This window comes from Heterocephalus glaber, unplaced genomic scaffold (genome assembly GCF_053883595.1).
Source record: "Heterocephalus glaber isolate CG9 unplaced genomic scaffold, H.glaber_assembly_v1.0 deba00001444, whole genome shotgun sequence".
In the NCBI taxonomy this organism is placed as follows: domain Eukaryota; kingdom Metazoa; phylum Chordata; class Mammalia; order Rodentia; family Bathyergidae; genus Heterocephalus; species Heterocephalus glaber.
The window spans coordinates 5,144,591-5,172,495 of NW_028258297.1; the positions used below are offsets into that span (position 1 = coordinate 5,144,591).

Below are 27,905 nucleotides of genomic sequence, written 5' to 3' on the forward strand. Positions count from 1 at the left end.
GGCAGGTGGTCCCCTCCAGGTCCTATAGGACAAAGGGGCAGCCCCAGGACAGTGGCGCCCGCAGCTGGAGCTCCTGAGCACAGAGGAACCAGTGTTCTTCTGTCCTTTGCTTTCTGGCCCCCTGTGCACAGGAGTGGGGCGGAGGCTCGGAGGTGGTGAGCTCACAGACACACCACTCACCCTCATGCTCGCGCACGCACTGGGAACACAGCCAGACCTCACCACACCACATGCGCACACCGGCCTGGCCCAGGCAGTGGACCGGAATCCCCACTGCTGGAGGCTTGGTCCCAGATGTCGCGGACTGGCCCCTCTTGTGCTGCCAGGGAGCCCTTCGTAGACCCTGCCACAAACCTGCCAGTCACAGCACCTGCTTCATCCCAGCTCTGAAATCATCCCACTCTGCCCTTCTTTGTTGTGCCAGTCTCCAACTTGGACAGAAGCCCTCCAAATGCAGAAACTGCCCTTGTCTGCACATAGGAGGCACTTGAGGACTGCCCTAGCACACAGAAGACCCGCAACTGATGCCCACAGAATCACTGAGTAAAATAAGCAGCACAATCATACTTCCTTCCGGTTCTGGGGTTAAACGGCACACATGTAAAATCCCAACAGTACCCAGTGGTCCAAGTTGCAGACCTACTCTGTGCAGTTGGTCACAGCCTGGCTGGAGACATGGCTGCTGGGAGGCAGGTGGCCCTGAGCCTGGTCCAGGCCCACTGGCTGTGGCCCCTGCCACCTCCATTTCAAGGATGTTCCCTCTGGGTGTCCTCCACCTCCTGTAAGTGGTGACTGTTTTGCTCAAGTGAACCCCAAATATCCGAGGCTTGTCCTGCTCAGCTGCACACAAACATCTGTGTTTGGGGACAACCACAGTGACAACTCTCAGCCCAGTTCAGGTGCCACCTGTGGTCGGCACTGAGAAGTCCAAGAGTCAGGGCCAGGGAGAAGATACAGTGTGTTCCTTCTTGAGCTCCTGACACTGAGTAACGCTGTGGGCCTTTCCGCATAAACTTCCCAGTAGAGCCTCAGAAAGATGCGGCCCACGGAACGTGTGGTATTCACTCACCGCATGCACAGAGTGGGCATCCACTAAGGTCACCCCAGGCACTGGGCAGGCCCAGGGAGGACTCGGACACAGCAGCATCTGGTGGGCAAATAACAAATAGGGTGTGGTGCCCAGGGAGGTGAGTGGCTGTCCTGGCAGGCTTCCTGCAGGAGGTGACCTCCTGGCTGAGCTGTGAAGAACTCTGTACTGCAGGGAGGAGGCAGAAGGTGCCAGCCCCCCCATCTCCTCCTCACCAGCAGGAGAGGACTGATTAATGACCACAAACCGAGTCCTGCTATGAGTCCTGTCATGCGGCAGGAAGATGTCTGAAGGAGCTGGGGACCTCATAATCAGGGCCCAGGGACTCAGGGAGCAGCCACAAGCCTGGGAAAAGGCAGCTAAATGGTGACATTCACAGCCTGACCCAGCCTGACCAAGCACACAGTCCCTTCCACAAAATAACAGCTGCGGGGACGTCATGCATCTAAGAAACCTCCAGCCATTCTTAAAGTCTCGGACCCCAGGGGCAAGGAGGGAGGAGGAGGCATCTCACTGCTGCCACCTTTCCGAGGCCTGGGGGAGCCAGTGATGGGAGCCCCTGGCTTAGCACTGCTCCTCCAATGAGGACCATGACACAGGAAAGTCAGGGAAGTTGCCCAAGGTATCCTGACCAGGAAGCAACAGAGCCGGGTTTCTGCCCTCCCTACCCAACTAATCAAGCAGCCACACACACAGGCTGATCAAGAAACAGTGTGTGTTTACACTAAAAAAATGTACTTGGGTAACAGACACACTGCCAAGCCCCGAGGCAGCTCTGGAGTCCTCTTTCGTGTCCGTATGAGGTAGGATCAAACATACAGTGACTGCTGCTGCTTGTAAAAACATGACGCTGAGTCCTCATCCACCTAAGTCAATGGGTCTGGCACCGAGGGACTTCCAGCTCTTCCCCAAAGTCAAAATGACCATGAAAGGGAAATGTTTTGAATCGATTCAGGACATCAAGGCAGAACCAAGGAAAGAGGACTCCAGAACGGCTTCAGAAAGTGGCAAGCATGATGGGATGAGGGTCTGGAGATGGATTCGGGGGGGGATTCGAGGCTATGTCCTTTACTGCAATGGATTTTTTAACGTACACGTTTACCCTTGGGAACTGGGGCCTGTCATGACTTCTGAGGCCTCATCAAGCCTGGGAGGAGGGGACACCTGAGGGCCTGGAAAGGGCCAGGTGCAGGCTGTGGGTGCGGCCAGGCCAGGCCCACGGGGACCTCAGGCTGTGCCACGAGGGCCCCGCTCCCGTACCTCCTGCTTCAGCAGTCCTCTCCCACATCCACAGCTGCTCTTCCAGCGACAGAAAAACACCCAGCAGAAAATAAACTTAAAAAAACCACCCAGCAAGCTCTAATCGAGCTGGCACTTGGGAACACCCAGCAAGCAGACCTCAAGGAAGACAAAACAGCGGCAGCACGGATGCACACACCTCCTGGCTCTGCCGTTCCTGTCCCCAGCGGATTCCTCGGGCAGGGACAGACAGTGTGGAACTCACAGGAGCCAGACAAGGGCCAGGGAAGTGGATGGGAAGAGCTGGGTGTCTCAAGCCACACAGGGACTCCTGGTGACCCCACCTCTGGGGACCCAAGTATCACTCTTCGGGGCCCAGAGGCCCACATGCCCCCCCAGTGACAGAAACTCCGTTCTCCAAGTCAGACCCAGGACCCCCTGGACTGTAAGGGGGTAGCCAAGGGCGCTCCTTCCCCCGTGTCCTGATACTGATGTCCCTGTCCCCAGCCTGGGACAAGGCCAGCCCAGGTCTGTTCGTGGGAAAGAAATTCCCCGGAAGCAGAGACAGACCAAGGCCAGCTCTGGGTTTAGCTGCCACGAGCAAGAAGCAAGAGAACAGGAGAACTCACTGGTGAGGAGGTATGGCTGAGGGGGACAACAGGGACGCTCCACAGGGCTCTGCAGCTGAGTGAGGCCACCAGGCACTGGCAGGGCAGTGGGACATGGTGGCATCATATATGGCCAGCAGGGACACCACCGTGACTTGCAACGCCCCTTTTTGGGTGACTGAGGAAGCCCCGAGCCCAGGCCACAGGACGCTGGGTGCGGCACACGATAGCACTGGGCCACAAGATGTCACTGCTATCTCCCACTGCCCTGCCCCAACCCTCCCACTGTGGGTCTGGCGAGCTGCTTCCTGGGAATGACCCACACGGAGGAGGAAGAGCGCGCCCCTCCCCTCGTGACCTGACACACAGCCGGCCCAGGGGGAGAGTGAGCCCCACCTGGGGCTCCAACCGCTGCCACTGGGGCCCTGGTGAGGGAAGCGAGCCAGGCAGGGGGCAGGGACGTGGACAGGAGAGGCGGGCGGGGCCTCCCCCCGACCCCACAGGGAGGTGACCGTCCCACAGGCACTCTGCATCAGGCCAACTGTGTCTCCCAGCTGCCAACTACTCGGAAGACCAGACACCCACGCACTGAACACTTGTCACCCTGTTTCCACGACAACAGAAATCAAATCCAGAAACAGAAAGCCGTAGCCTGCGGGGCCGCCCCAGCTGTGAAGGCTGCAGGCTGCACTTTGGTGCCTATGCATGGAGAAGGCTCTGGAAGGGGAGAGGGCATGGCGGTGGAGCCCCCGGCCTGCAGTGTGGGCCCTGCCCTGGGCTCTGATGCGGGCCTGGTCTCAGCTGGCCCAGTGTCCACTGGCCACTGGCCAGGCAGGCTCTGTGCTCAGAGGGGGTTTGGGACCAGGACCGACTTCACAGGCTGCAGGTGGCTCTTACTACAACCACACTTGCAGACCTGTGTCCCTGAATGATGCGCATGTCCTCGGAAATGTGTCACATCTGTTCAGTCCTTGTGGGGACGCCTAGCACACATGTATGCACTCCAAGAGGGCGCAGGGTGGGCGACCGCTCCGTGTGGCTCCTGATGCCCCTGAGTCACGACCTGACAGACAGGTCGGTGCCCGGGGCAGTTTAGGGTCCCCTTGGTCTCAATGCCACAGCCCCCCAAGCACGCTAAGTCCTCGCTCCAGCACTGAGCCACATGCCCAGGTGGAAAGGGCAATGGTTAAAAGTAGAGTACAATAAATACCAGCAGCATGGTTGTGTGTCATTAGCATTGTCACACATTCTGTCACATACATCAGGCATCAGCTGTACTTCCAGGTGACCACGGCACAGTGAGTTTGTCTACACCAGTGTCACCACACACACACACACACACACACACACACACACACACACACACACACACGGGAAATGGGACACCACTAGACAACAGGAGCTTTTCGGCTCCAATTATAATCTCAGGGGAGCCACGCCCCTCCGGTGCCTCAGGGGACCCACAGGCAGCCCTTGGTGGCCCTACTCTCTCAGCCACTTCCAACCCCATGACCCAAACTCAGGGTCAGCCAGTCGGGACCAGGGGCCTGGCAGCAGCTTCATGATGCCCCACTGACACGGCCCCAAAGCTTAATGGCTTCCTCACTCAGGGGCTCAATGGAGGTCTCTGCAGCCAGGAGCAAGGCCAGGGCACCCTTGGGACCGGGAAGAAGACCTGGGTCTGTCCCCTGCCCCTGCCATGTGGTGGGGCCTCTGGTCAGTCCAGCACCTAGAGATGCCCAAGAGACGGCAGGCAGGATGAGTGGATCTTCAAAGCACTGCCCCTGCTAAGCCCACCAAGACCAAGCAGATGCCGGAGCCCAGGGAGCTCAGGGGATTGGGGGCAAAAGCAACAGGGGTCACTGTCTGACCTTTAAAGGGAAACAGGAACCCCATGGACTTTTTTTTCTTTTTTGCATTAGTGAGGATTGAAGCCAGAGCCTTTGGCCTGAGCTACATCCCAGCCCTATTATTAATATCATCATTGTCATGATTATTTTACTTTGAGAGAGGTCTCACTAAGTTCCCTAGGGCTTGAGCTTGCAACCCTCCTAAGCCTCCCAGAGCACGAATGAATCTTAGAGTCAGATTTAGACCATTTTAACTGAACATCCAGCAAAGTGGCAGGGATTTGCCTGCTGTGTGTTGGTCCCCCCATCACCTCCCCTGCCAGGCTGCATTCCCATGAGGGCGCCCATGGGGCAGGGAGACGGAGGCTTGTCATGGCACCATCCAGCAGATGCGGACACCAGGGTGTGAGAGGCACACGCACACATGTCAGGAGCCGCCTTGGGTGTGTGCTGGGCACCCACTACCCCTGGGAGCCCTGGCACAGTGAGGGTCAGAAACACGTGGGAGGAAGCGCCCAGTGTGGCGTCTCAGAGAACAGCAGCACTGTGAGATGCACTGCAGGATGGGAGTGGAGAAGGCTCCTCTTATTACAATAATTAACTCAGAATAAACAAAATGAAGTCCCACCCTTGCTGGTGGGTGCATCCTTTCCCATATCATCCACTAAGAGCCAGAGAGGTATGGATTTTTTTACTAAATGTTCCCACGTGAGCTCCAAGGGCTGACTGGGAGGAAGGTACCCTCCTGTCCTTTGGGAACCCATGTTGGGCCAGTTACTGGCCATAACAAACAGGAAAAACCCACAGCATAAATACATTTAAAGAGCAAAACAGCTGGGCAAGGTGGTACATGCTATATTCCCAGCATTCAGGAGGCTGAGGCAGGAAGATCCCTGTGAGTTCAAAGACTGCCTGTACACAGTGAGTTCAAGACAAGCACAAGACCCTAGGAAAAAAATTAAGAGCAAAATAAAAGATAACAGGAAACAGGAAGAGAGATCATTCACAAAGGATAAAGGGAACAAGAGATGGAGAAGGAAGAAGGGAGGAGAAGGAAGGGAACCCAAAAGAATTACGAGGTGTCACGTGCACGCACCAACTCCCCAGGAGGACTGCGATCACTGGGTACTGCAAATGGGCACTAATAAAAACAATTCTGAAACATGATAACTTCTAAAGCACACAGCATTCCATTGAGGACAAAATTATCTCAGAAAAAAGGAAACTAGTAGGGCAACATTTAAGAAAGGATGGATTCTACCCTAGCCACCTGCCTGGTACACAGCAGGCACTCAGTCTGCTGTCTCATTTTCAGTTCTTTTCGCGGCTTTTAAGAAAAACCAAAGCTTCCTTTAAAGGAAGGAGGGGAAATAAAGACAAACTCCCTGGCCAACTTCTTCCTCTGAGAACCCCCACCTCGGAGTGGCCCACAGCAAAAGGACCTGGATGTCCCCAGTGCTGCCTGGAGTGGCCACTTCCTCTGCTGGGCCACAGGAAGACGAAACAGATGGACAAAGCCAGCCATGCACTTGGAGAGCCAGCAGGGAGGAAGCCGGGTCCCAGAGCTCCGGGGGCCCCATCTGCACATGGAGCCAGCTGGGCCGTCTGCTCTGAGGACCCCACAGTGGTAGATCCCAGTGTTCCGCTCCATCCCACCCACTGCAACCCCAATAAATGACAGTTCCCTCTCCACACAACCCCACCTGCTCACCAACTGGGTTGTACAGTCAATCAGACCTGGAAACTGGCAGGAAGAACAGCTCACAGAGCCCTGGTGCTGAGCACCCGACTCTAGGATGACCTGGAGCAGTGCTTTGCGGCCACATGGCTAAGCCTGCAACCTCTTCTCACCAATGGATGACCTGCTCCCCACCTCTGCAAGCCTGGAGCTCTTGCCTCCCAAGGTGGGAGGCCATGGCGGCTCCTGCTCCCCAGCTGAGCCCCTTTCTGCTCTATCCAAGTATCCTCAATCTGGATGCAGCCCATTCCAGGCCATGCAGATGTCTCTCCACAGAAGGTGTGTATGGGAGCCGTGCATGATAGTGTGTGCTTACCATCCCAGCACTCCGGGAGGCTGACGCAGGAGGATCCCACATTCGAGCCCAGCCTGGGCAATTTAGCAAGACTCTATTCCAAAATTTAAAAGGGCTTTGGAATACAGCACAGTGAGAAGGCCCTGGTTCAACCCAAAGTACCTCTAAAAAAAAAAAATGTTGAAGGAGAAAGGAATCCAAGACACATCGCCAGGAAGAAAGGGCCACCCGAAGGCAATGGCAGGGCTCTCCCCCTGGTGACCAGGAAGGCTGCCCAGAGGCCTAGGGATGCCAAGAATGGAAAACTGCAGGGCCTGATCCCGACGAGGCTCAACTGAGGGGAAAGTTCCGCCACTGCCCAAGCCCCGCACCACCCAGCCTAGCCTCTGCTCCCCCGCCCATCCCCACTCCCTCCCAGGGGAAACTGTCCTGGGCCTCTCGTCAGAGACCATACCCCTCACCTTCTGGGACCTCACTGCTCCAAGGAACACTGGCCAGGGACCAGGAAGCAGAGGTGGGCTTGGGGTGGGGACTCAGTTGTCTTGGTCCGTGACAGCTCCTCACCCGACCTCAGCCAGGGACTCCCACCCTGCCTGGGCTGGGCAGCAGCTGAGCCTTTGTGAGCAGGGGCTGGGTCCTTTCTGTGTGAATCCCCAGCACAGAGCAGGCCACGGGTGACCGAAGGGACCAACGCAAACACAGTAGCATTCATGAAACCAGAGAAGTGCATGTTGCTCTCCCCCTGCAGCTCCCGGCCCAGGGCCCCTAACACAGAGTGGGGCTGGGGGTGGCTCAGTGGTAGACCACTTGCCTAGCATGTGTGAGGCCCTAGGTTCGAGCTCCAGCATTGAAAGAGCGAGAAAAGGAAGCACAGATCCAAGGTGGTTGGCATCTGAAGCCTGCTGTGCCGTGGGCTTTGGCGCTATCTGATCTCCAGGCAGGCGATACCAGGATTGAGAGGACCTTGAGGACCCCCAGCGGGGAACCCTGGAGAAGAGCTTGGCATCAGCGCCCTGGGGTGGGAAGTCACGTGGGGAGAGGAAAGTTTGATTTTTCTTCTACACTGTTTAGCAAATCATTGTCACACTGCAGCTGCTGCTCTGGCTCCTGCATTCTGAGTTTGCAAATCTTCCTTCTCACCAGCCCGTGCAAGCCCCATGTGGTCTGTGGTCGGGGACACAGAAAAGAGGCAAAACCTGAGCTGCCTGACAGTCGCGCTCCCCATGGGCCAACCAGGTGCCGCCACCTTCCGGTTTCAGCTCTCCGCTTATAAACAAGGGTCTGTTTCAGGGACTAGGTGGTGCCAGACTTCTGGCACTTTTGTGCTCCTTGCCGGTGTCAATGTTTAAAACAGGAGCCCTGGCCTGGGCGGGGTGGAGCCGCAACCTGAGCCCAGAGGGCGGCCGGCGGGAGCTGCTTGGTGCAGGCTGAGCTGTGGCTGTTGGCCAGGAGTTCAGCGTTGATAAACTCATAAGACAGACACACGGAGCAGGGTTGTCTACTGAACTGAGGCTGAGGTTGTGATCTGAGGCTAGAGGTTCCCTCCTCCTGGGTTTGTGGTGACTTCAGAACATGGCCACAGGGAATCCCGGGCTGCGGTGGGAGGAGCTGCGGAGGGAGGAGCTGCGCTCGGCCACACTGGGCGGCTCCTGCTTCTCTCCCATCCTTCCTGCTGGGCAACACCAGACCCCAGGACACCTCCATGACCCAGGCACTGAGGGCTAAGGGGGCTGGGCGGCCATGGCCACATCCTCTGCCAGGGCCCATGGCATGCGACTCAAGCAGACCAGAAATGCCAGGGCTGCTGGAGCCCGAAGCTCCCGACTTCCACCTCCTTTCTCACCAACTTCCCGCTCCGCCCCGGGGTCTCCCTCTGCATTCATCCATGGTTTCCTCTTCAAAGTGGCCCCCGATATTGGGACTGAAGATGTCCCTGTAACGATGAGGTACAACGTCCTAATCCGAGAAGGCGCCTGCCACTTCCAGGTGTCCTCTCCCCCTTCTCAGGACACAGGCAAGAAGGCTTCTCCCGGTGAGAAGCAGAGCAAGTGTGGCAGCAGAGGGAACTGGACTCGGACCTGTCGCCCACACCTCGGCAAAGGCACCGCCAGCAGAATGACAGTGCTATTTAAAACACAATGACAGCCCAGCCAGTGTTTAATGACACATCCCGCAGCTGTCAAACAAACTCCAGGAGACTTTTTAAAGATGTAGACGCTTCTTTTTAAAGGCAGACAACTGTCACCAAGTACCTGCTACTCCGAGTCTCCCCGGGAAACCCACATCTGCAGCCACCGGCATCTCCTCTGCCCTAAGAGCGAGCCTCGAGCACCACAACAGCCCGCTTGGTGTCCCAAGGCAGAAAGCGAGTGGCTTTTATTTTAAGAGTGTACATCAGAAAAACTGCCGTTCACCTATGGCTGAAAACTACACAGAGCAGAAGCTGTAGAAGAAACTACAACAGACGGAAGCTAGAAGGGTTTATGGGATTGTGAGCGGTGGGCACTGTGAAAAGAGCCTCATACTCTGTTTCGAATTGAAAAGGACAAATCCTTCTCCTCTTTCCTTTAGAAGCCAAGAGCAGCCTTCAAGATGAACCAGTGGCAGGGCCAGGGCTGTAGCTCAGCGGCACAGCGCCTGCCTGGGAAGCACAAGGTCCTGAGTTCAATCCCAAGTACCAAAAAAAAAAAAAAAGATGAATCAATGGCTGTGCAGAAACAAGATAAAATATGAGCCAGGCTTGGTGGCAGCACTCTGGAAGGCTGAGGCAGGAGGATCACAAGTTCAAGGCCAGCCTGGGCACTTAGTGAGGAGACCCTGTCTGAAAACAGAAAAAAATGAAAAAGGCCTGGGGATGTAACTCAGTACAAAGGCTCTGGGTTCAATTCTCAGTACCACAAAAGGAAAAAAAAAGATGAAATATAATTAGCTCTGTTTTGACTATTAATCCCCTACCATTTCCTCTCCTATGAAAATCACAAGAATAGAGATAATAATAAGTAATGGCTTTTAGGTGCTAATTAAGCTGCAGTGCTGAGCAGGGAACAGAACCTCCTGGAATTCACGTCCACCTGGAATCTGCAAAGATGCCATATTTGGGAACAGGATCTTTGCAAATGCGATCAAGTTGGCAGGAAGTGCCATGGGCAGGGACAGCCCAGGTGTAGTCCTTACGGGAAGAGGGAAGCTGACACACAGAAGGGCGAGGGCCTGTGAAGACAGACGGACGGAGGCACGTGGGCAGGACACCTGGTGACAATGGAGACAGAGACTGCAGCAACGTGTCCACAAGCTGCGGGGTACCAGGGACAGCCAGCAGCTGCCACCACTGGGAGGAGCAAGAGGACCCTGGCGGGGCGGGGGGACCCAGCCGGTGGACCCCGACTTGCAGACACCTCAACTGTGGACCTTCTGGCCTCCAACACTGTGAGAGAACAAAGCTCCAGCCTCAAGCCAGTGGGATGGGGAGGCCCTCTGTTAGTCTGCATGATCGCATTTCTTATTTTCAAGACCCCTGTTAGGCAGGAGTTTTCATTTTGCCCCCGGGCAAGAAGGCAGCTGATGTCTGGGGCGGTCACGTCCAGGGCCACATCCTTGGCCAGAGCATGCCCTGGGCTGGCATCTGGTGGCCTCAATGCATCTCGAACAGCCCAGGCTTCCAGCTAAGCTCCTGCTACACTGTGAAGGGCCCACTCCAGGTCCCCACTCTGGTCCTATCCCTTGTCCAGTCTCCCCAAGCCCCAGGCATGAGCCTGCAGCATCTACGCAGGACAGAGGCCTGTCGGTCAGAGCTCAGGGCCCCTCTGCAGCCTCTCTGGCCCCCTCACCTCTCCTCCAGACACCTGGTGCGGGGCTGGGAAGGCTCAGTCCAGCAGAGGCTGAGAGCCAGGACCCCAGCACCCTCCCAGGGCTCTATGAACTCAAACTACCAAGCAGCATCTGGTTCTACCCAGCCCCCTCCGACCATCTGCCCAGGGCACGGACCCTGCAGGTCAGAGTCCCTATGTGGTCTGAGATGCAGAGTGCCACCCTCCCCTCACTCTTGGCTAAACTCCAGCACGGGGTCTTTCTCTTGTCTTCGGGTTTTGTACACACAGGTTACTTTTTAGCAGCTATTATTGCTCTATAGTCACTTCATTAGTTTTAGAACCAAATAATCCCATTATATATGACTTGATTGGCTCCTAAAATTATCGTTCCTGCTGACAAATACTCATTGAGCACTCTACCGTGTGCTGTATCCTGCGTGGTACATTACTTTCTCTTAAAAAATAATTTACTTAGCTAATGATCACAAATCCTCTAATTTAATTTACTCTTAAATGTGTTTAATTTTCCTGCAAATGGAACCACATGCTTCAAGACTGAGCATTTTTGCCAGGTTGAGACAGGAAGCAAAAAAAAGAGAGAAGAGAACTTCCCATGCTAGGGGGGGACGTAAGACAAGAATCCCAGTCCTGGCCAGCACCACCTGGGAGCTTCCTACACTGGTTGGCTGGAGAAATGGGCACAGAGAGGCGCAGTGATTTGCCCACTTAGGCTCAGCATTTGGGAAATAATGCAGGCAGAATCAGAACCCGCAAGGAACTGGGCGTTGATCCACAGTCCCCATTTCGGTCAAATGCTATTCTGGAAGGGCAGGACCAGCATTTTCATGGTGCACTGAGTAAAGCAGACAGCTCTGCCCGACGTGAGCAGCCTCATCCCTCCTGGTGAGGCCTGGACGGAACCAGGGACAGAGTGACGGTGCAGTCCCCTGGGCCGACTGTCCTCCAGCTGCCACCTCCAGCTGGGAGTTGGGTGACCTTACACCTCCCACCCTCCTGGGTCTCCAGCCTGCAGCTCACAGGAGCCGATTCCTTGCCCCTGTGACAGGTTCATGTCACTGAGAATAAGGTCCTAGAGGTTCACCCATGCTGGAGCACGAGCCAGAATGTCCTTCCCATTCAAGGCTGAGTAATGTTCTACTTTGTGTATGGACCACACTGTGTTCATCCATTCATCTATCTATGGGCATCTGGGTCACTTCCACCATTTAGCTCTTGGGAAGAACACTGCTATGTCACAAAAGGTTTTCGAAGACAGTGTTCCCAACAAGAGGGAGCTCAGCAGATGACAGACACATTCAGTACCTCCTACGTCCTGAGCTCTTCATAACCCTCTCCCATGGGAGACAGTAAAGCGTTACTTTATCCACACTGTACATATTATACCAACGCTCATTCCAGGGGCCGTGGGAAAGCCACAGGCGACAGCAGCACAATACTGGGGAGGTTTTTTGTTCTTTGCATCTTTGTTTGTATGCTTGTTTGTTTGACAGTCTTGCTATAAACCCCAGGCTGGCCTCAAACTCGTGATCCTCCTGCCTCAGTCCCCCAGTGCTGGGATCATGGGTGTGTGACAACCATGCCCAGCTCAGCAGAAAACTTTAAATGGTCACCTCCCTGGGAACAAACTGTTGGTTTGAACCAGGGATCGGCAAACTGCAATGTGGATGCCACTGTTTTTTGTTTTGGTTTCTGTTTGTTGTGCTGAGGGTGGGCATGGGACCCAGCACCTTGCATGCACCAAGTGATGGTGCCACCACTGAGCTCCACACTGACTCTCACCACCCGGATTTGTGGATGAAGGTCTACGGAGACACCACGGTGCCACCGGCTTCCGATTGCCCAGGGCTGGTTACCCTACAATGGCACAGTGGATCTGTTTCGACAGCAGCCGTGAGGGCCAACTTTTCTGTGATGATCAGAATCGCACTAAGATTCTTCAGTATGTTCTGGGATGGGGATTTTGGATGGGGCAAGTCTGGAACACTTTGCGGCGGACTCAGTCAGCGAGGGAGCAGGAGGTCTGAGACCAAGGAATGGGCAGGGCCTCATTTCCTTGGGCAGCCCCTGGTGCGGGCTGTCAATCTCTAGAAACTGAGGCTGTGGCCGCATCCCCGTCTCTAGCTGTGTCTTCCAGCCTGCTCCCCTTCTGGTCTCTTTCTCCTCTCTCCTCCTTTAGGTACCATGACTCGAGCCTTCGGGCACTGCAACTCACACTTTCTCCCATCTGCAAAGACCCTGCTTCCACACAAGGCCACATCACAGGCACTGGGACCAGGACTGGAACCTACTTTTCAGGGGGTCACAACTCAACCCACAGCAGCCCCCTGAACCGCAGCCCCTCCCAGTGACACGGGTGAACACCTGCTTCCTGCACCAGGCGGGCATGGTCCCCACACAGAGTGCCCCTCAGCAGGACGGGCAGGCCAGCCTCTTCTCTCCCTTTCCCTGCTGTCGCCAGGCTGGGCACCAGCACCACTTCTCACACTTGGCACTGCCGCCTGAGACTTGGGATCACTCCCTGGCACATGTCACGCTGGGCCTAAAGGCTGCTGGAGTCACAGGCTGTAACTGGACTTTCTCCTCTTCTCATCACCCCACCCCAAGTCTGCCAACAGCAGCTCAGCCAGCCTGGCCCTCCGCCTGCCCTGCGGGAGGATGACAGACTCTGCACCAGGGACTTTACAGCCATCAAGCACAGGTCTCCGTTGGCGGCGTGGGGGAGCCCTTTCCCTGGTCACGGGCAGCAGGATTTTTATGGGTATCACAGGAGATCTATGTCCCGCCCCGCCTCAGCTCCACCTCCCTGGCTCTTCCTCAGCTCAAGTGGTGCCCCGAAGCCAGGAGCAGTGAGAGCCACAGGCCACCTTCGGACTTCACGACACAGACTGCACAGTAAGATGCCAGCACCTGAAGGTGGCATGGCTGGGCACAGGTGAAAATAACTCCACAGCCCCAGCCTCGCCTTCTGCCTCCACATCTCTGCCCAGTGTCTCCCTGTGGCACACACGTGGGCCTTGCTGGCGCGGACGCTTCCCACTTTGTCACAGTTAACCCTTCATACCACCTGTGATGGGGAAGGGAGGCACTGCCATCATCCCTTCGGCTCAGAGACGAGCCAGCCCAAGGTCAGCAAGCCGATGGGGACAGGTGACCCCAGGGCCATCTCTCTGAATGACATTGCTTCTCTACCTGTCTACAATCCACGAGGTCTTAGAGACATCAAGATATAGCCTGGGCTCTAAAATCCTGCCTCAGATCTATGGCACAGATCGGGGCCAGCAAACCATGGCCGGGGCCAAAGCTGGTCCATCGCTTTTTTTTTTTTCAGTAAAGCTTTATTGAAACACAGCCATGCACAGGCCTTTCTCTATTTCCTATAGCTTCTCATGTATGCTATAGCAGCAGAGTTCAGCAGCTGTGACAGAGACCACAGTCTCACAGAGGCTAAAATAGTCACTCTCTGGCCCTTCATGATAAGGGTTCATCAACCACTGCTGTAGACAATGACAGAAAAACAGAGCCAGGCATTTGGGTTCAAAGACACAGCAGCGTCTGGAAAAGTATAAACAAGGACAAGGGGCAGCCAACAAGACACTGTCACAGCCACTCAGAGGCAGAGAGGCTGAGCCCCAACAGCCCATTTCCGGGCAGCTGCTCCCCCCCTCAAAATGAAGCACCAGTTCGAGTCTGATTTCCAGCCAGCATCTTAGGGCTGTTGTGAACCTGGGGCTCCTTGCAACAAGCTCAGAAAGTGCTTAAAATCAGATCACTCAACGAGGAAGAAAACAAAAACCAATAAATGGGCAGCACAGCAGCGGGGATGCCTCCTGGGGGCCTGTGGCTGCCGGCGGAGTCTGATCTACCATGGCAGGCAGACTGGCTCTGCGTGTGCTCTGCTGGCACTGTCACCCGGAGGGTCCTTTTGTGCCCGTTAACAAGTGTAGAGCAATACCTGAAACTAATCAGACATTCGCCAAGCGTGAGCAGTGCACCTCCGACTCCCAGCTGCGCCCAAAGGATGCAGGCAGGGAGCTGGCTTGGCTGCTTCCTTGTCCTGGCTGCAGCAGAACCCTTCCTTCTGGGCCATCCCCATGGCAGCACACAGAAGTTTCCCCAGGCTCCTCCATCCTCTCCAGGCCTCAGTTGAAGCCCTGGACCCGCAGCCCAGCTCCCCCAGCCCCACAGCCAGAAGGACTGGACTTCCACCTCTTCTCACTGAAAATGGCCCAAAAGCCCCAAAAGACACGTCGACGTGGCATCAGCACTGCCCAAATAACCAACGCCTGGGGTCACTTCCGGGCCATGTGCTGGTGAACCCTGAGCTTCTGGGCTTGCTCTGCACTTGGGGATGGGTGTGGAGAGTGGCCAATCCTTCTCCCTGCTGGTCTTTTGGGGGGCTGATGCTTCGCTCTCTCCCTGGCTGTGTGTGCACGCTGTCTTCCGCTCCATCCCCTACTTCTCCACTGATCTAGTGGACCCATCAAGCACAAGTGGCTGCCCCCAGAGACAGGTTTGGGACACGTCGGGGCTGAGGTTACAGTGACCTCCCCACAAGCATCTTCCCTGGGGTGGGCTCTGGGGAGGAAGAAGGCCTTGTCCCCAGAGATGATGCTATGGGGATGTCACTCTGGTCCCCCGCCACACGAGCACGCGCACGTGTGCGCACACACACGCGCGCACACACACACACACACACAGTAGAGCGTCACACCAGTCCTGGGCCAGGGCTCCTGAGGCCAGCTCCACCCTGCCATTTCTAAGGTTTCATTACTGTTATGGGCTGAATTGTGTTCCCACCACCAACCCAAAAACAGACCCGCCAAAGCCCTAACCCCAGGATCTCTGACTGTGACTGTACCTAGAAACCGGGACTTTACAGAGGCGATCAAGTTAAAATGAGGACACTGGGGTGGTCCTTAATCTGATGTCCTTATAAAATGGGAGAATGTGGGTCAGACACACAGGGAGGGACGGCCAGGGGACCAGAACGGGACCAAGGATGGCAGCAGACAGCAGCAGGTGGCAGAGGCGGGCAGCATCTGCCTGGAGCCTCCTTGGGCTTGGGCTTCTGGCCTCCAGGACACAGGGAGACACAACTCACCCCAACCTGACCTCATTTTCTTTTAGGTTTTGTTCTTGTTCTTTTGTGGTACAGGGGATGGAATCTAGGGTCTCACATGTCAATGCTTTTTTATTTTGTGAGTCTCCCTAAGTTACCCAGGCTGGCCTTGAACTACTGATCTTCCTGCCTCAGCCTCCAGAATAGCTGGGATTAGAGGTGTGGGCCACCATACCTGGCCAGAGCTCATTTAATACTCAGACCTTCCTAAACTGGGCATGGTAGCACACACCTGTGATCCCAGCATTCTGGGAGGCTGAAGCAGGAGGATTGCCAGGAGTTTGAGTCCACCTTAGGCTACATAGTGAGTTCAAAGCCAGCTTGAACTACACGGTGAGACCCTGTCTCCAAAAAAGGAGGAAAAGGAGGAAGAGGAGGAGGAGGAGGAGGAGGAGGGGCAGGAGGAGGAGGGGCAGGAGGAGCAGGAGGAGGAGGAGCAGGAGGAGGAGCAGGAGGAGGAGCAGGAGGAGGGCGACCACCTTCCTGACACTTCACAGCTATCCCCATGGCAAGGACCCTGAGGCCCCAGTCCAAGACCCAGTGCCCACTTTGTCCCAAGTCATCGTAGGCCATGACACCAGTGAGAGGTCAAGGGCTGGCTGGGATGCCTCAAGAACCTTCCATGGCTGGCACAGGACCCCAGCTGAGCAACTAGAACAGCAAGTGCACCCTGGTGCGTCTAGTAATCAGGCGCAGCCATAATCTGAGGAAGAGCAGGGATGGGAGGAGCCAGGCAGGCACTGGCCCCCAGCGCAGGGAGACCTCACTGCGGTCCCAGAGCAACCTGAAGCAGCCCGTGTTCTAGCTGCCATGTGCGGGCGCTGCATCCATCAGCATTCCTCCCATGATCTTCCTAACCCTGAGGCTCCAGAGCGAGGAACAGCATCACTGTGACCCAGACACAAATGAGACAGACTGTCCCAGTTTAGCAAGGAGGGCCGAGCTGGGCCGGGCTGAGCCCTCGCCTCTCCCAGCCTCCTCGCCCCTGCAAAGGGCCAAGCACAGAGCACCTGCTTCCCAGCTTGAGGACGCACAGTCCTCGTGTGTGCAGTGCTGAGCATGCAGCCTCCTGGGACACAAGAGCGCCCAGGTCTCAGGCACAGCTTGATGGCTGCAGGCGTTGTCTGGCTTTTTTTTTTTTTTTTTAGATTATTTTGTTTAACTGTTTCCCTCCCTTTTCAGATCGTCTATGAAGCTTGTACACGTCGGACATGGATTCCTGCAGGGCCTCACTTTGAAAGACAATATTAATTTTCAAAACTAGAGAGGGATGAAGACACTTGGAATTAATGGACAAGGTCTCCCTCAAATTCTATTTAAACCCTAAATAAACTACAAACACCCTCACGCACAGAGCACTTGGAGGACGCCGAGTGCAGGCCCAGTAATGTTTTGCTCCTCCGAGTAACCAGAGAAGCAGCAAGCGGAGCCCAGACGGGCCCCACTATGACAGCTGCTTCCGGGAGCGCGACTGAAGCAAGCAGAAGGGGCCCCCGGAGCTATAAAAGCTTCATATCCTCTTTAACTTTGTAACAGTTTAATATTAAAGTCTAGATTCTTTCTTTGGAATCCCAAGTTTTCAAAAGAAAGGAAGTATGAAAATGCCTAACTTTTCAAAAGAACAGGCTTCTTTTCAGAATCAACTGCGGAGGGTGTGGCTTGAAGAAGCCAGGATCACTGTGTTACTTTTCTCTCGCTGAGACAAAATACCTGACATCCAAAGGGCTCACAGTTTGTAGAGGTTTCAGTCCATAATCAGCCGGCTCCAAGGCACAGTGGCACGTGGCACGTGGCAGGGGGGTGTCACAGAGGAGAAACAGTTCCTGCCACACACAAGGTAGCAAAAGCAACACCGGGACCTCAAGGGCCTCTTCCTGCCCTTTTTATCTTATTCAGAGCACTGAAGGCCCACACCACTCACACCCTAATCCTAGTGCCCTTGGGCCTAGCTAGCAGGGCACCTTTGAATCAATCACACACTCTAGATTTAGCCACCTTTGAAAGAGCCCCACCTCCACCGGGGATTTAGTTCAGTGGTTCTGCTGCCTGCCTTGCAAGCCCAAGGTCCCAAGTGCGATTCCCAGGTACAAAAAAAAAAAAATAACTGCTATGAAATAGCCCCACCTTGTTCGAATGAGGCTTTGGGGGGGGGGGGACATCTAGACACAAGTCAGAACACTGACCAACTCCAGTTTGCTAGCAAGCCAGGGTTCAAAGACCATAACGAAGGACATTATATCAAAGGTCTAAACTTAGCTGGGTCTGGTGGTGCAGGCCTGTAATTCCAGCACCCTGGGAGGCTGAGGCAGGAGGAGGGCAAGCTCAAACCCAGCCTGGGCAATTTAGCAACTTAGCAAGATCTTGCGTCAACATAAAAAATTTTTAAGGGATGGGGATATAGTTCAGTGCAAAGGCCCTGGGGTCAATCCCCACTACCATTAGCAAGGAAGGAAGGGAAAGGGAAGAGACGGAAAGGGTTCTGTGTTTCCCAATGTCCTCTGATTCCTTGGGCTTTGGAGGAGCCCAGAAGAAACCTCCTGTCACCCAACTGCGCTGGTCTCTCATTCCGGGTTCACAGCACAGGGGCTCAGCAACACCTGCTCTGGGAAGTGCTCTGCCTCCCAGGAGCAGGGGCTGGGGAAGTTAGGATAGCAACATTCCCACAGGCAAATGCTCTAAAAACTCTGTGCAACTTTGTTACCAACAAACAGGCAGCCACAGCCTGGAAACAATGTTTCAGGAAGTGCTGGGAAACATTGTTGAGCTGATAGGAGAAAGGGCTTCAGTCCCAAGCACTGGCCCCACACCACCCATGGGTGCCTCGCGGGTCCAGCTGCCTTTTTCTCCTAAGCCCAGAACAGCCTCGGAAGCTTCTCAACACAGGCTGAGCACAGTAAACTGAGCTGGGCTTGTAAAGGTTGAAACTGAGTGCTACTTGCTACTTGGTAACAGCCCTACCCCTCCCACACCTTGGCTTTCAAGTCATGCTTACAGGGGCTGGCTCGTTGCTTGCTGATCAGGCTCCACTGCCCCCATCTAATCTCATCCTCATCTCCCACAGGTGACGGCAAGATGCAGCCACAGATCCAGGCAGTGCCTGGGCCAGCGTTCTTGCAGGGCGTTTCTGAGAAGCAATGAGAACACAGCTGCTTAGAAAGACACAGCAGGTAACGGCCCCAATGAAGAAATGAGGCCCCACCAGGCAGGGTGGTCCACTGCCTAGGAACCGGGCATTCTTCTAGGCTGGGGCAGGAGGATGACATGCAAGATCCTGTCTCAAAAAATAGATGGTGGTGATGTAGCTCAGCAGGATCATCCTGGGTTCAAGTCCCAGTACTGCAAAAAGAAAAAAGAAAGGGGGCCGATGCCTAGGTGTGTGGGGTCACCAAGCCCAGACCTCCCAGTCAGACCTGGACTCGCTCAGCGGACCAAGTTACTCCTTCGATCCCGGAGCTCTAGAAAGAGGCTTGTTTTTGACAGGGTCTTGCTCTATAGTCCAGGCTCCCCTCGAACTCATGTGGATCCTCCTGCCTCAGCCTCCTAGGTCCTGAGATTATAGGCATGCGCCACCACGCCAGCTCTGTTTTATCTTATAATCACAAAAGAGTCTCTCTTTGGAATATGTGTCACCAGACGACACTCAAAGATGTAAGATCCACTCCACTGTGCTCTGTCTACACTCTCCTACCCACCGCAATTAGCAGAAGCAGATTGACACCACCGAGCACGGTCTGTTTATAAAGCCCTCCTCAGCCTTCTGTGATGTCTTCCAGCCTCCAGGCAGTGTAATACTGAGCAAATATACTCATTAGGAGTGTATTTTCACCAGAAACCTAAAAAGTAAAGTGTACTGCGAATGTCAAGAAGGAACAAAATGCTGTCTTAGACTACATCTTTTTCAGTGATGGAGCCATCTATTTGGAAAGAAGAAAATAGCTAGGTAAATGGACCTGCCCTTGGCCAACCCTGGCAGGAGGAGGATCAATCAAAGAAACACTTCAAGACCACTCACAGCAGGCTCATACCCACTTAAAGTGCATAAGCACCCCTTAATTATTCTGATGACTAGACAGGAAGTGCTAGTCAGCAACTTCCAGATGTGTGGTAAATACTAATTCCACAGAGGCCAGTCGGGAATTCCCAGCAGAGCGCCCTGATGAGTATAGGGTAGAAAAGTGAACGGATCTTTGTTGTTGTTGTTTTGGTTTGGTTTGGTTTGGTTTTTGAGACAGGGTCTCACTCTGCAGTTCAGGCTGGCTTTGCATCTGCAGCGATCCTCCTGCCTCAGCCTCCCAAAGGCTGGGATTATAGGCAGATCTGTTTTCCTAGGAGGCCCACACCCAAGGCACTAGGGACGCACAGATGCACTACTCGGAAGAGGACTACCAGCCCAGAGAGGAAGGCAACAGAAAGGTTGTCACCTACCCCCAAAGTACACCTTTCCCATTTTCTATCAAAACCACATTTCAGAGATTTTTCTCGGAAAACTACCAAGAAAATAACAGGCTCCACTGGACAGCAAAATGCACCAGGGACACAGTGGGAAATGCTGCATTTGAAGATTATAGGCAGAATAAGAATCAAAGGAAGTTTGACCAAGCCACACCAAGCCTCCCTTGATCGCCATGTACTTCCTCTTAGCCAGAGGGGAAAAAACAGTGATTTCAGGAGTCCCAGGAGCGCCTGAGAACACACGACTGGGAAGTCCCCATGGTACCTTCCCTCATGGCCCCAGAGCTGTCCCTGCCCCAAACAGAGGTGGCCCAAGGTCCAGAAGGGTTGGGCACAGAGGCTCTGGGCTGCATCTCCAGCACACGAAGGGAAGGAGGCCAGCGAGGGAGAAGAAGGGAAAGGAAAGGGAAAAAAGGAAGAGAGAAAGAAAAGTTTTGAAGGGAAGAAAGGAAAAGAAATGAGAAAAAAGAAGTTTGGGCCAAGGGAAGTTTTCCTCCCCTGTGGCAGGGTCTGTGGAGAGCTCAGGGCTCCTCCTTCCCATGGAACATTTTAGAAGCCTCGGTGTGTGTGCCAGTTAAACAGCACGCCTACCTAGGTGTTCTTATCACAGAGCCTGGCCAAACATCTTGGGCTTGGGGGACTCAGAGGCTACACAGTGGTAGGAAGGTGGTCACAGCCGGCAGGCTGGGCTCTGAGACCTGGGATGACCAAGTGTTCACTGAGACACTTCCGCCTTCAGTTCACTTCAGTTCAGGCTCCTAGTGACAGTTTCCGGTACTGATATCCTGCTCACTTGTCACTATTTCTACAGTGAATGCTCAAGACACCTCAGGATCCAGAGAAGAAGATAAGGATGGGAGGCTGGGGGAAGTATTAGCAGAATACAGATCTGCTAAAGGACTTGATTCCAAAATATACAAAGAACTCTGATAACTCAATAATAAGAAAACAATGAGATGTTTAAAAGCCAACACTGCAAAAAAAATTTTTTTTAATAAGATAAAGAGGGCCAAAGACCTGAACACACAACTCACCAAAGCAGATACACAGATGAAAGATAAGTTTCTAAAAAGATGGTCCACAGCATATGCCATGGAGGAAATGCAGGTGAAACAGCTGCATCTATCAGAACAGTCCAAATGCAAAATGCCAACTACACTAAGTGCTGGTGAGGATACAGGGTAACAGGAAATGCAGAATGGCACAGACATTTTGGAAGACAGTTTGGAGGGGTTTTTGTTTTTGTTCTGTTTGGGCCTTGTTCATACAAGACAAGTGCTCTACCACTAAGCTACAACCCCAGCCCACTTTATTTTATTTTGAGACAAGGTCTCACAAAATTGCCCTGGCTGGGTCAAACTTGTGATCCTCCTGCCTCAGCCTCCCAAGTATCAGGGATACAGATGTGTCACTGTACCCAGCTAGCACCAGTCTTACCATATGATCCGGCATCATGTTCTTTGGTATTCATTCACCCAAACTAATGGAAAGGTTTTATGCACATGGAAGCCTGCACAGTGGTGTTTATGTTTATAATTCCCAAAACTTGGAAGCAATGAAGATGTCCTTCAGTAGGTAAATGGATAAACAGCGATGCCTCCAGACAATGGAATATTATCCAGTACTAAAAAGAAATGAGCAGGGCCAGGGATGTAGCTCAGCAGCACCACACCTGCCTGCCAAGTTCAAGGTCCTGAGTTTGATTGCCAGTACCAAAAAAAAAAAAGAAAGAAATGAGCTACCTAGGCACACCTGGTGGTGCACGCCTTTAATCTCAGCTACTCAAGAGGCTTAATCAAGAGGAACACAAGTTCCAGGCCAGCCTGGGCAACTTAGGGAGAACAAGTTTCAAAACAAAATTAAAGGTGCTGCAGGTATAGCACAGTGCTAGACCACTTGCCTGGGTGCTAGCCCCAGTATCAGAAAAAAAGCTACAAAACCGCAAAAAGCTATGGAGGAAGCAAGTACGTAGTACTAAAAGAGAGAAGCCAAAAGGCTGCTACACTTGTATGACTCCAGCTACATAAAGTTAGTTGTTTTTTTTTTTACCCTTCGAGGGTTTGGGGGAAATGGAGTAAGAAGCAGGTGGAACCGAGAGGCTTTGAGGAGCAGGTAAATCACTCTGCAAGATACAGTGACCATGGACATCACGATTTCCTCACGCATCCATCCAGACCCACAGAAAGTAGCACGACAAGAGTAAGCCCTAAACTACGGCCTTTGAGGGACAGCCACATATCCTTGTTGATTTATGACTGTAACAAATGTACCAACTGCGCTGACTGGATGTGTTGGCACATGCCTATACATCATCCCAGCACTTGAGGGCATGAGCCAGGAGAATCTTGAGTTTGAGGCCAGCTTGAGCAACTTGAGCAACTTAATGAGACCCTGTCTGACATAAATAAATAAAAATACAAATGCACCCTACAGCCTAGGGACGCTGATGGTGGGTGCAGTCAGGGGAAGAGGGGAAGGGACAGGTGGGAATCTCTGTGCTCAGCACTCAACCTGGCTGTGACCCAAAACTGCTTTAAAAAAAAAAGCACACAGCCAGGCAGGTACTCCCATAATCCCAGCACTGGGGAGGCTGAGGCAGGAGGATCACTGTGAGTTCAAGGCCAGACTGGGCTACACAGCAAGAGAAAGAGAGAGGGAGGGAGGGAGAGAGGGAGGGAGAGGGAGGGAAAGGAAAGGAAAGGAAAGGAAGGAAGGAAGGAAGACAGACATTACAAATACACATATATTTGCTTTTGTTTGAGACAGGATCTCACTATGTAGCCCAGGCTGCCTTGAACTCATGATTCTCCTGCCTCAGCCTCCCAATTGCTGGGATTACAGACATGTGCCATGATGCCCAGTTTATATATTTCTAAATATATCTCTTTTTGGGGTGCTGGGGTTGCTCAGGCCTGTACGTGGTAGGCAAGTGTTCTACCACTGTAAATGTGTCCTTTCACCTAACTATATTGCGTGGTGTGTGTATGTATGTGTATTTATGTTTTCAGGGCAACTGGGAACAGGAACTTCCTTAGGGTTTTTCTCCAAGGACTACAGAGCCTGTGGCTTGCCCACACTGGCTTGGGTGGGCCCTGAGAGGCCCTGGCACCATCACCTTTGGTGGCGTCTGGTGTCCAGTGCCTAGGCACAGTGACCTGGGCTTGGCCAGGGGCCTCCGGCAGTAGAAGGGGCTTCCCATGCAGGCAGGTGTAGCTGACTTGCTCGGCTCCTTTTCATCCAGGGCCTCACTGCTGAGAGCTGCCTCTGGGGACTCTAACAGCAGCTGTGACTGTCCCCAGCCCCACCCAGCCCGCTGGAGCTATGGGCCACTGCTCCTGTGGTCACGGGGTCGGGGCCCCTCTGCACCTGCTCCCTGGAAACCCACCGAGGCTAGCGGGCTTCCTGACACAGGATCCTCTGGGGTCCCTAGTCTGTGTGCGGGGTGCTCTGGGGTTTTAAGTGCCCCCTTCTACTTTCCCAAATGCCGACAGTCACAGTTCCCTTTTCTGACCCAGCCACCACGTGACGCCCCTCTGTGTGGACGCCACCCTTCATCATGCCCTGAAGGTCACTCTCAGACACTTCCGCGCTGGTTCCTACTGCCAGCCACCTCCCCCGAAAGGGGACAGCACGTCCCTCTGTCCCTGCCCATCGCTCTGCCAGTCAGTCAGGGTGAGGCCAAGCGCCTTTGGGCTCCCGAACCTTGACCTTCGCAGGCCACCCCTCCTCTCCCTGCTTCCAAGCTCCAGGCATTCCCGGAGTCACACCCGCTTCCGGGACTTTCTAACAAAGGAGGAAGTGAGTGCTGGAGCAGCAGACAGGCCAGGCCTCTGCGCCCTCTCCCCATCACTCCTGGTAGGCAAAGGAGCAGATCTCTGGCACCCAAAGCCAGGACCCAGAGCAGCTCCTGCCCTGGAGCCCAAGGGCAGGTTGCCAAGGCAACAGGCCTGCAGGCTCTGCAACTCTCCGCTGTCAATTATTCAGGCTCATTATCCAGTCCTTCCCGCTTCCCAGAGCGCAGCGCGCAGTGAAGGCAGGAAGCCCACTCCGCTCTCAGCTCCTGCCCAGAGACCAATTAGGAGTTGTGGTCCTGTGTTCCTATGGGAGACACCCCCCGCCCTGCCCGTGCCAGGCAGCCCAACCTTGAGAACAGGGCAGGGCCCAGCTAACCCAGGAGGGTGGAGACCATCGCCAAGGGGCAGCAACTGGCTCCTCCTGCGTTTCCCGTCTGTTCCATTCAACACGATGCTTTTCCCTCCTGGGATTCCCAGAGCTTCAATTAAACCAGGCTTCTTGGCCATGTTTATGCACAGGAGCCTGCTGAGGGAACCCGAGCCCAGACCATCACTTCGGGGTGTGTCCTTTGTATTGCAACAGTGTAAAGGTCACCTATAAAAAGCTATTGAGTCCAGAATACCCTGGGTCCATGCTATTCCAATAAAGATTTCTTCCTGTGGTTCCTTCCAATCCAAATGCAAACATCACCCCCCTGGGCACTCTGTGACCACCCTGATGAGGACTGCTCACAGCACTATCTGCCTGTCTACACTTCATGATTCTCACTCCTTAGGATCACAGGAGACATTCAACAGGAGGCTGAGGCAGGAGGGTCCCACAGGCCTAGGAGTTCAAGGCCAGCCTAGGCAACATAACAAAAAACCAAAAGGAAACAGAGTGTGGAATGAATTGAGAGGGGACGTCATTTAAGTCTATAATTGTCCTAGGGCATAAAGAGGAACCGAAAGGATTTCTGTCGAGGACCATGTCTGCATGGAAGAGGCACATGAGGGAGTAGTGGGGACAGCGGAGTGTGACAGCGGCTCACTCTCACTTAGGGGACTTGACAACAGAAAGCAACACAAGCCGGGGTGGAGGTGTCCAGGAGCAGCCTGCCGGAGTGGCTGATCAGCTTGGAGACCCTCAAGGGGCCCCAGCGAGGATGGCCAGGCCCTGCCATCGGGAACTGCACATCCACTTCCGAAGGGAGCTGGAAATCCACGGGCAGGAGGCGTCCCCTGGGCCTGCCTCGTCCTGGGGGAAAGTGCAGCGGACACTGGACCTCACAGTGCTAGGCCTGGACTGGCTGTTTCTTCCTCTGTGCCCCACAGCGTGGCCTCGAGGTGCCAGGGCTGCCCTGCCCTCGCACGTGTGGAACCCCGGCACCTCCTGTGTCTCGCTGCTCCTGTGCTTTGGGACCATCATTAAATAAAATATTACATGAACACAAGCAGCCAGGGACAGGGCGTGGGGACACTCCATGCGTCCTAGGGCACACACACCTGGGGAATGCAGCACCGGGGAGACGGTGATGGGCACTCGCATCCCTGGGGTACAGGACCTCTTCCTAGGGCGAGTCAGGCCCAGGTGGCTGAGGACGAAGCCGGGCTCACCCCCGGTTGGGAGGCTTCCCAGGGCAGGCCTGAGGGACCCCCCAGGGTTCCCCCTTCCGTCCTCCACAGCCGCAAAGTCTGCAAGGCGGCGCCCCAGGGAAACGCCTCGAGTGGAGACGTGGGAAACGCAGGAACGCGGCCGCGACAGGCGGCCACGGCGCGGACAGGCGCGCGCGAGGCGCCAGAAGTTCTGTTCCTCGCAACTCCGAGAGTTGGCCGCGTACAAGATCCTTACTCGGGCACAGGGGAGAAGCGCGGGGGTCCTGTACAAGCCCCGGCCCGCAGGCCCCGCGCCCCGGCCCCCGCCCCTCCGCGTGGCCGCGGGACCGACGCTGGCCGGGAGGGGGGGGGCAGCGCGCGGGGCGGGCGCGGGGCGGGCGCTCGGCTCGCGGCCTCGGCGCCGGCCGTGAGTTCCCGGGATCCGAGGTCCGAGGTCGCGGAGGCCGGCGCGGCCACTCACCCTCCCGGGCCTTCTTCTTCCTGGCCAGCGTGCCGCCCAACTTGCCCAGGAACGACTCGTCCTTCTTCATCTTGGCGGCCCGCGAGGTGGGCGAGCGCGGCTGCGTGGAGGACATGGGCGCAGAGTCGCCGCCGCCGGCCCGGGAGGGGCCCTGAGGCACCGCCCTCCCCTCCGCCAGCCCCGCCCCGCCCCGCCCCGCCCCGCTCCAGGGAGCCCGAGAGCCCGAGAGCCGCGCGGGGGGGCGGGGGGAGAGGTGCCCTGCGAGCCCCCGCCCCCCCCCAGCCCCGCGTGCGCCCTCGGCGCGTCCCGGAAGCCACACGCGTGTCACCGCGGCTGCTAGCATCTGTTAGGAACAGCACAGGGGCTTGACTCTGGGTGGAAAGGACTTAGGGCGCATGGCTCTGGGGGACCCCCCACCCGCTCTCGGGGGACCTCGTGGAGTGGTTTTGGAGACCCCACTGGAGGTAAAACCGGGGGTGCCCCGGAGAGGAGGCCCCACGGGTGCGGGGCGCCCTGTTAGGAGGGAAGGTGGCCTAGCTGGCCTAGCTGTGGGTAGGAGATGGGGACAGAAAGGGGTCCGGGCTGGGACACAGTTCCCCGAGGTGATGCGGCCGGCTGCGGGCGGTGGGCTTGGAGGAGGCCCAGGCCGGACAGGAGCGAGTGAGGGGTTCCGGAGAGGCCAGGACTGGCAGGAGCGGGAGGGGAGCGGGTGGCATGGGTGGCGTGGGCGGCTCCCCCCACCCCGAGATAACGGTATCAGAGGGCACCGGCGGGGCAGAAGCCAGCTCCACCTCAACGGCCCGGCGTGCGCTCTGAGCTGAGGGTGCGCCCATCCGCAGCTTCGGGGCCTGCACCCTGCAGTAAACTCCTTCCATTCAGCGCGATACACACCCCCAGGGACCCGGATGCAGTGATGGGGACTTGGGGAGGAACTGGGCGGAGGAAACTTGTAAAGCCAGGGACTTGAGCTGGGGCACGGACGGAATAACCTTCCCTCCGTTCAGTAGAGGAAGAGGCGCGAACACAGTTCCCCGTCACTTGGGGACACGTTCCTGTCTCCCCGTGGATGCCTGAGGCTGCGGTGATGCTGAATCCGGTGCACACTGTTTGCCACACTGTAGCGTCAGCCTGTCCTTCCGTGCTGATCTTGTGCTTCCGGGCCATAATGAAGTCCAATAAGGGTCCCTTGGACACAAGTACACTCAGACCCCAGGGTCCCTTTCTGTATTTTTTTTTTTTTGGTACTGGGGATCGAACTCGGGTTCTTCCACTTGCAAGGCAGGCAGCGGAACCACTGAGCTAAATCCCCAGCCCAAGGTCCCTCTCTGGACAAAGGAATGACTCACAGCCCAGGCAGCACAGAGTGGGACAGCTGCAGGTTTCCTTACGCTTGTGATCAAACTGATGGCTTGTGCCAGGCGTGGTGGCACTCGCCTGTAATCCCAGCACTCAGGAGGCTGAGGCAGGAGAATTGCAGTGAATTCCAGGCCAGCCTGGGCTACACAGAGTTCACAGACAGCCTGAACTACACACCAAGACCCTGTCTCAGAACACACACACACACACACACACACACACACACTAATGACTTGTTTTGTTGACTTTTGACTAATGGAATTTTTCATTTTCCATGTGGGACCATGGTTGACCCAGGTAACTGAAACTGTGGGTAAGGGGAACACAGGGCTGGACCTGAGTCCAGAGCAGCACAAGTGGATTTCCCCACGCCTGGGAGGGCAGAAATGCAGAGCATGGGCCCAGCAGCATTGCTTCCTTTCTGGTGCTCTCAAGAGAACCTATTCCCAGTCCTTTCCTGAGGTTCTGGTGATTTGCTGAC

General features: G+C 55.2%; 1 protein-coding gene across 2 annotated transcripts in view; it reads right to left on the reverse strand.

Moving 5' to 3' along the window:
- The window catches only part of Parvb (parvin beta), an 81,626-nt gene extending 55,393 nt beyond the window's left edge, over positions 1-26,233 (reverse strand). Inside the window, exon 1 of one of the 2 annotated variants that reach the window (XM_004845426.3) lies at positions 26,069-26,233. In XM_004845426.3, coding sequence (XP_004845483.2) covers positions 26,069-26,183 — 115 coding nt within the window. In that variant the 5' untranslated portion in view covers positions 26,184-26,233. Of the gene's footprint in view, positions 1-25,497; positions 25,801-26,068 lie in introns of those variants that run through there. The other variant, XM_087213722.1, reaches the window with a different exon arrangement.
- Positions 26,234-27,905: the final 1,672 nt, after the last annotated feature.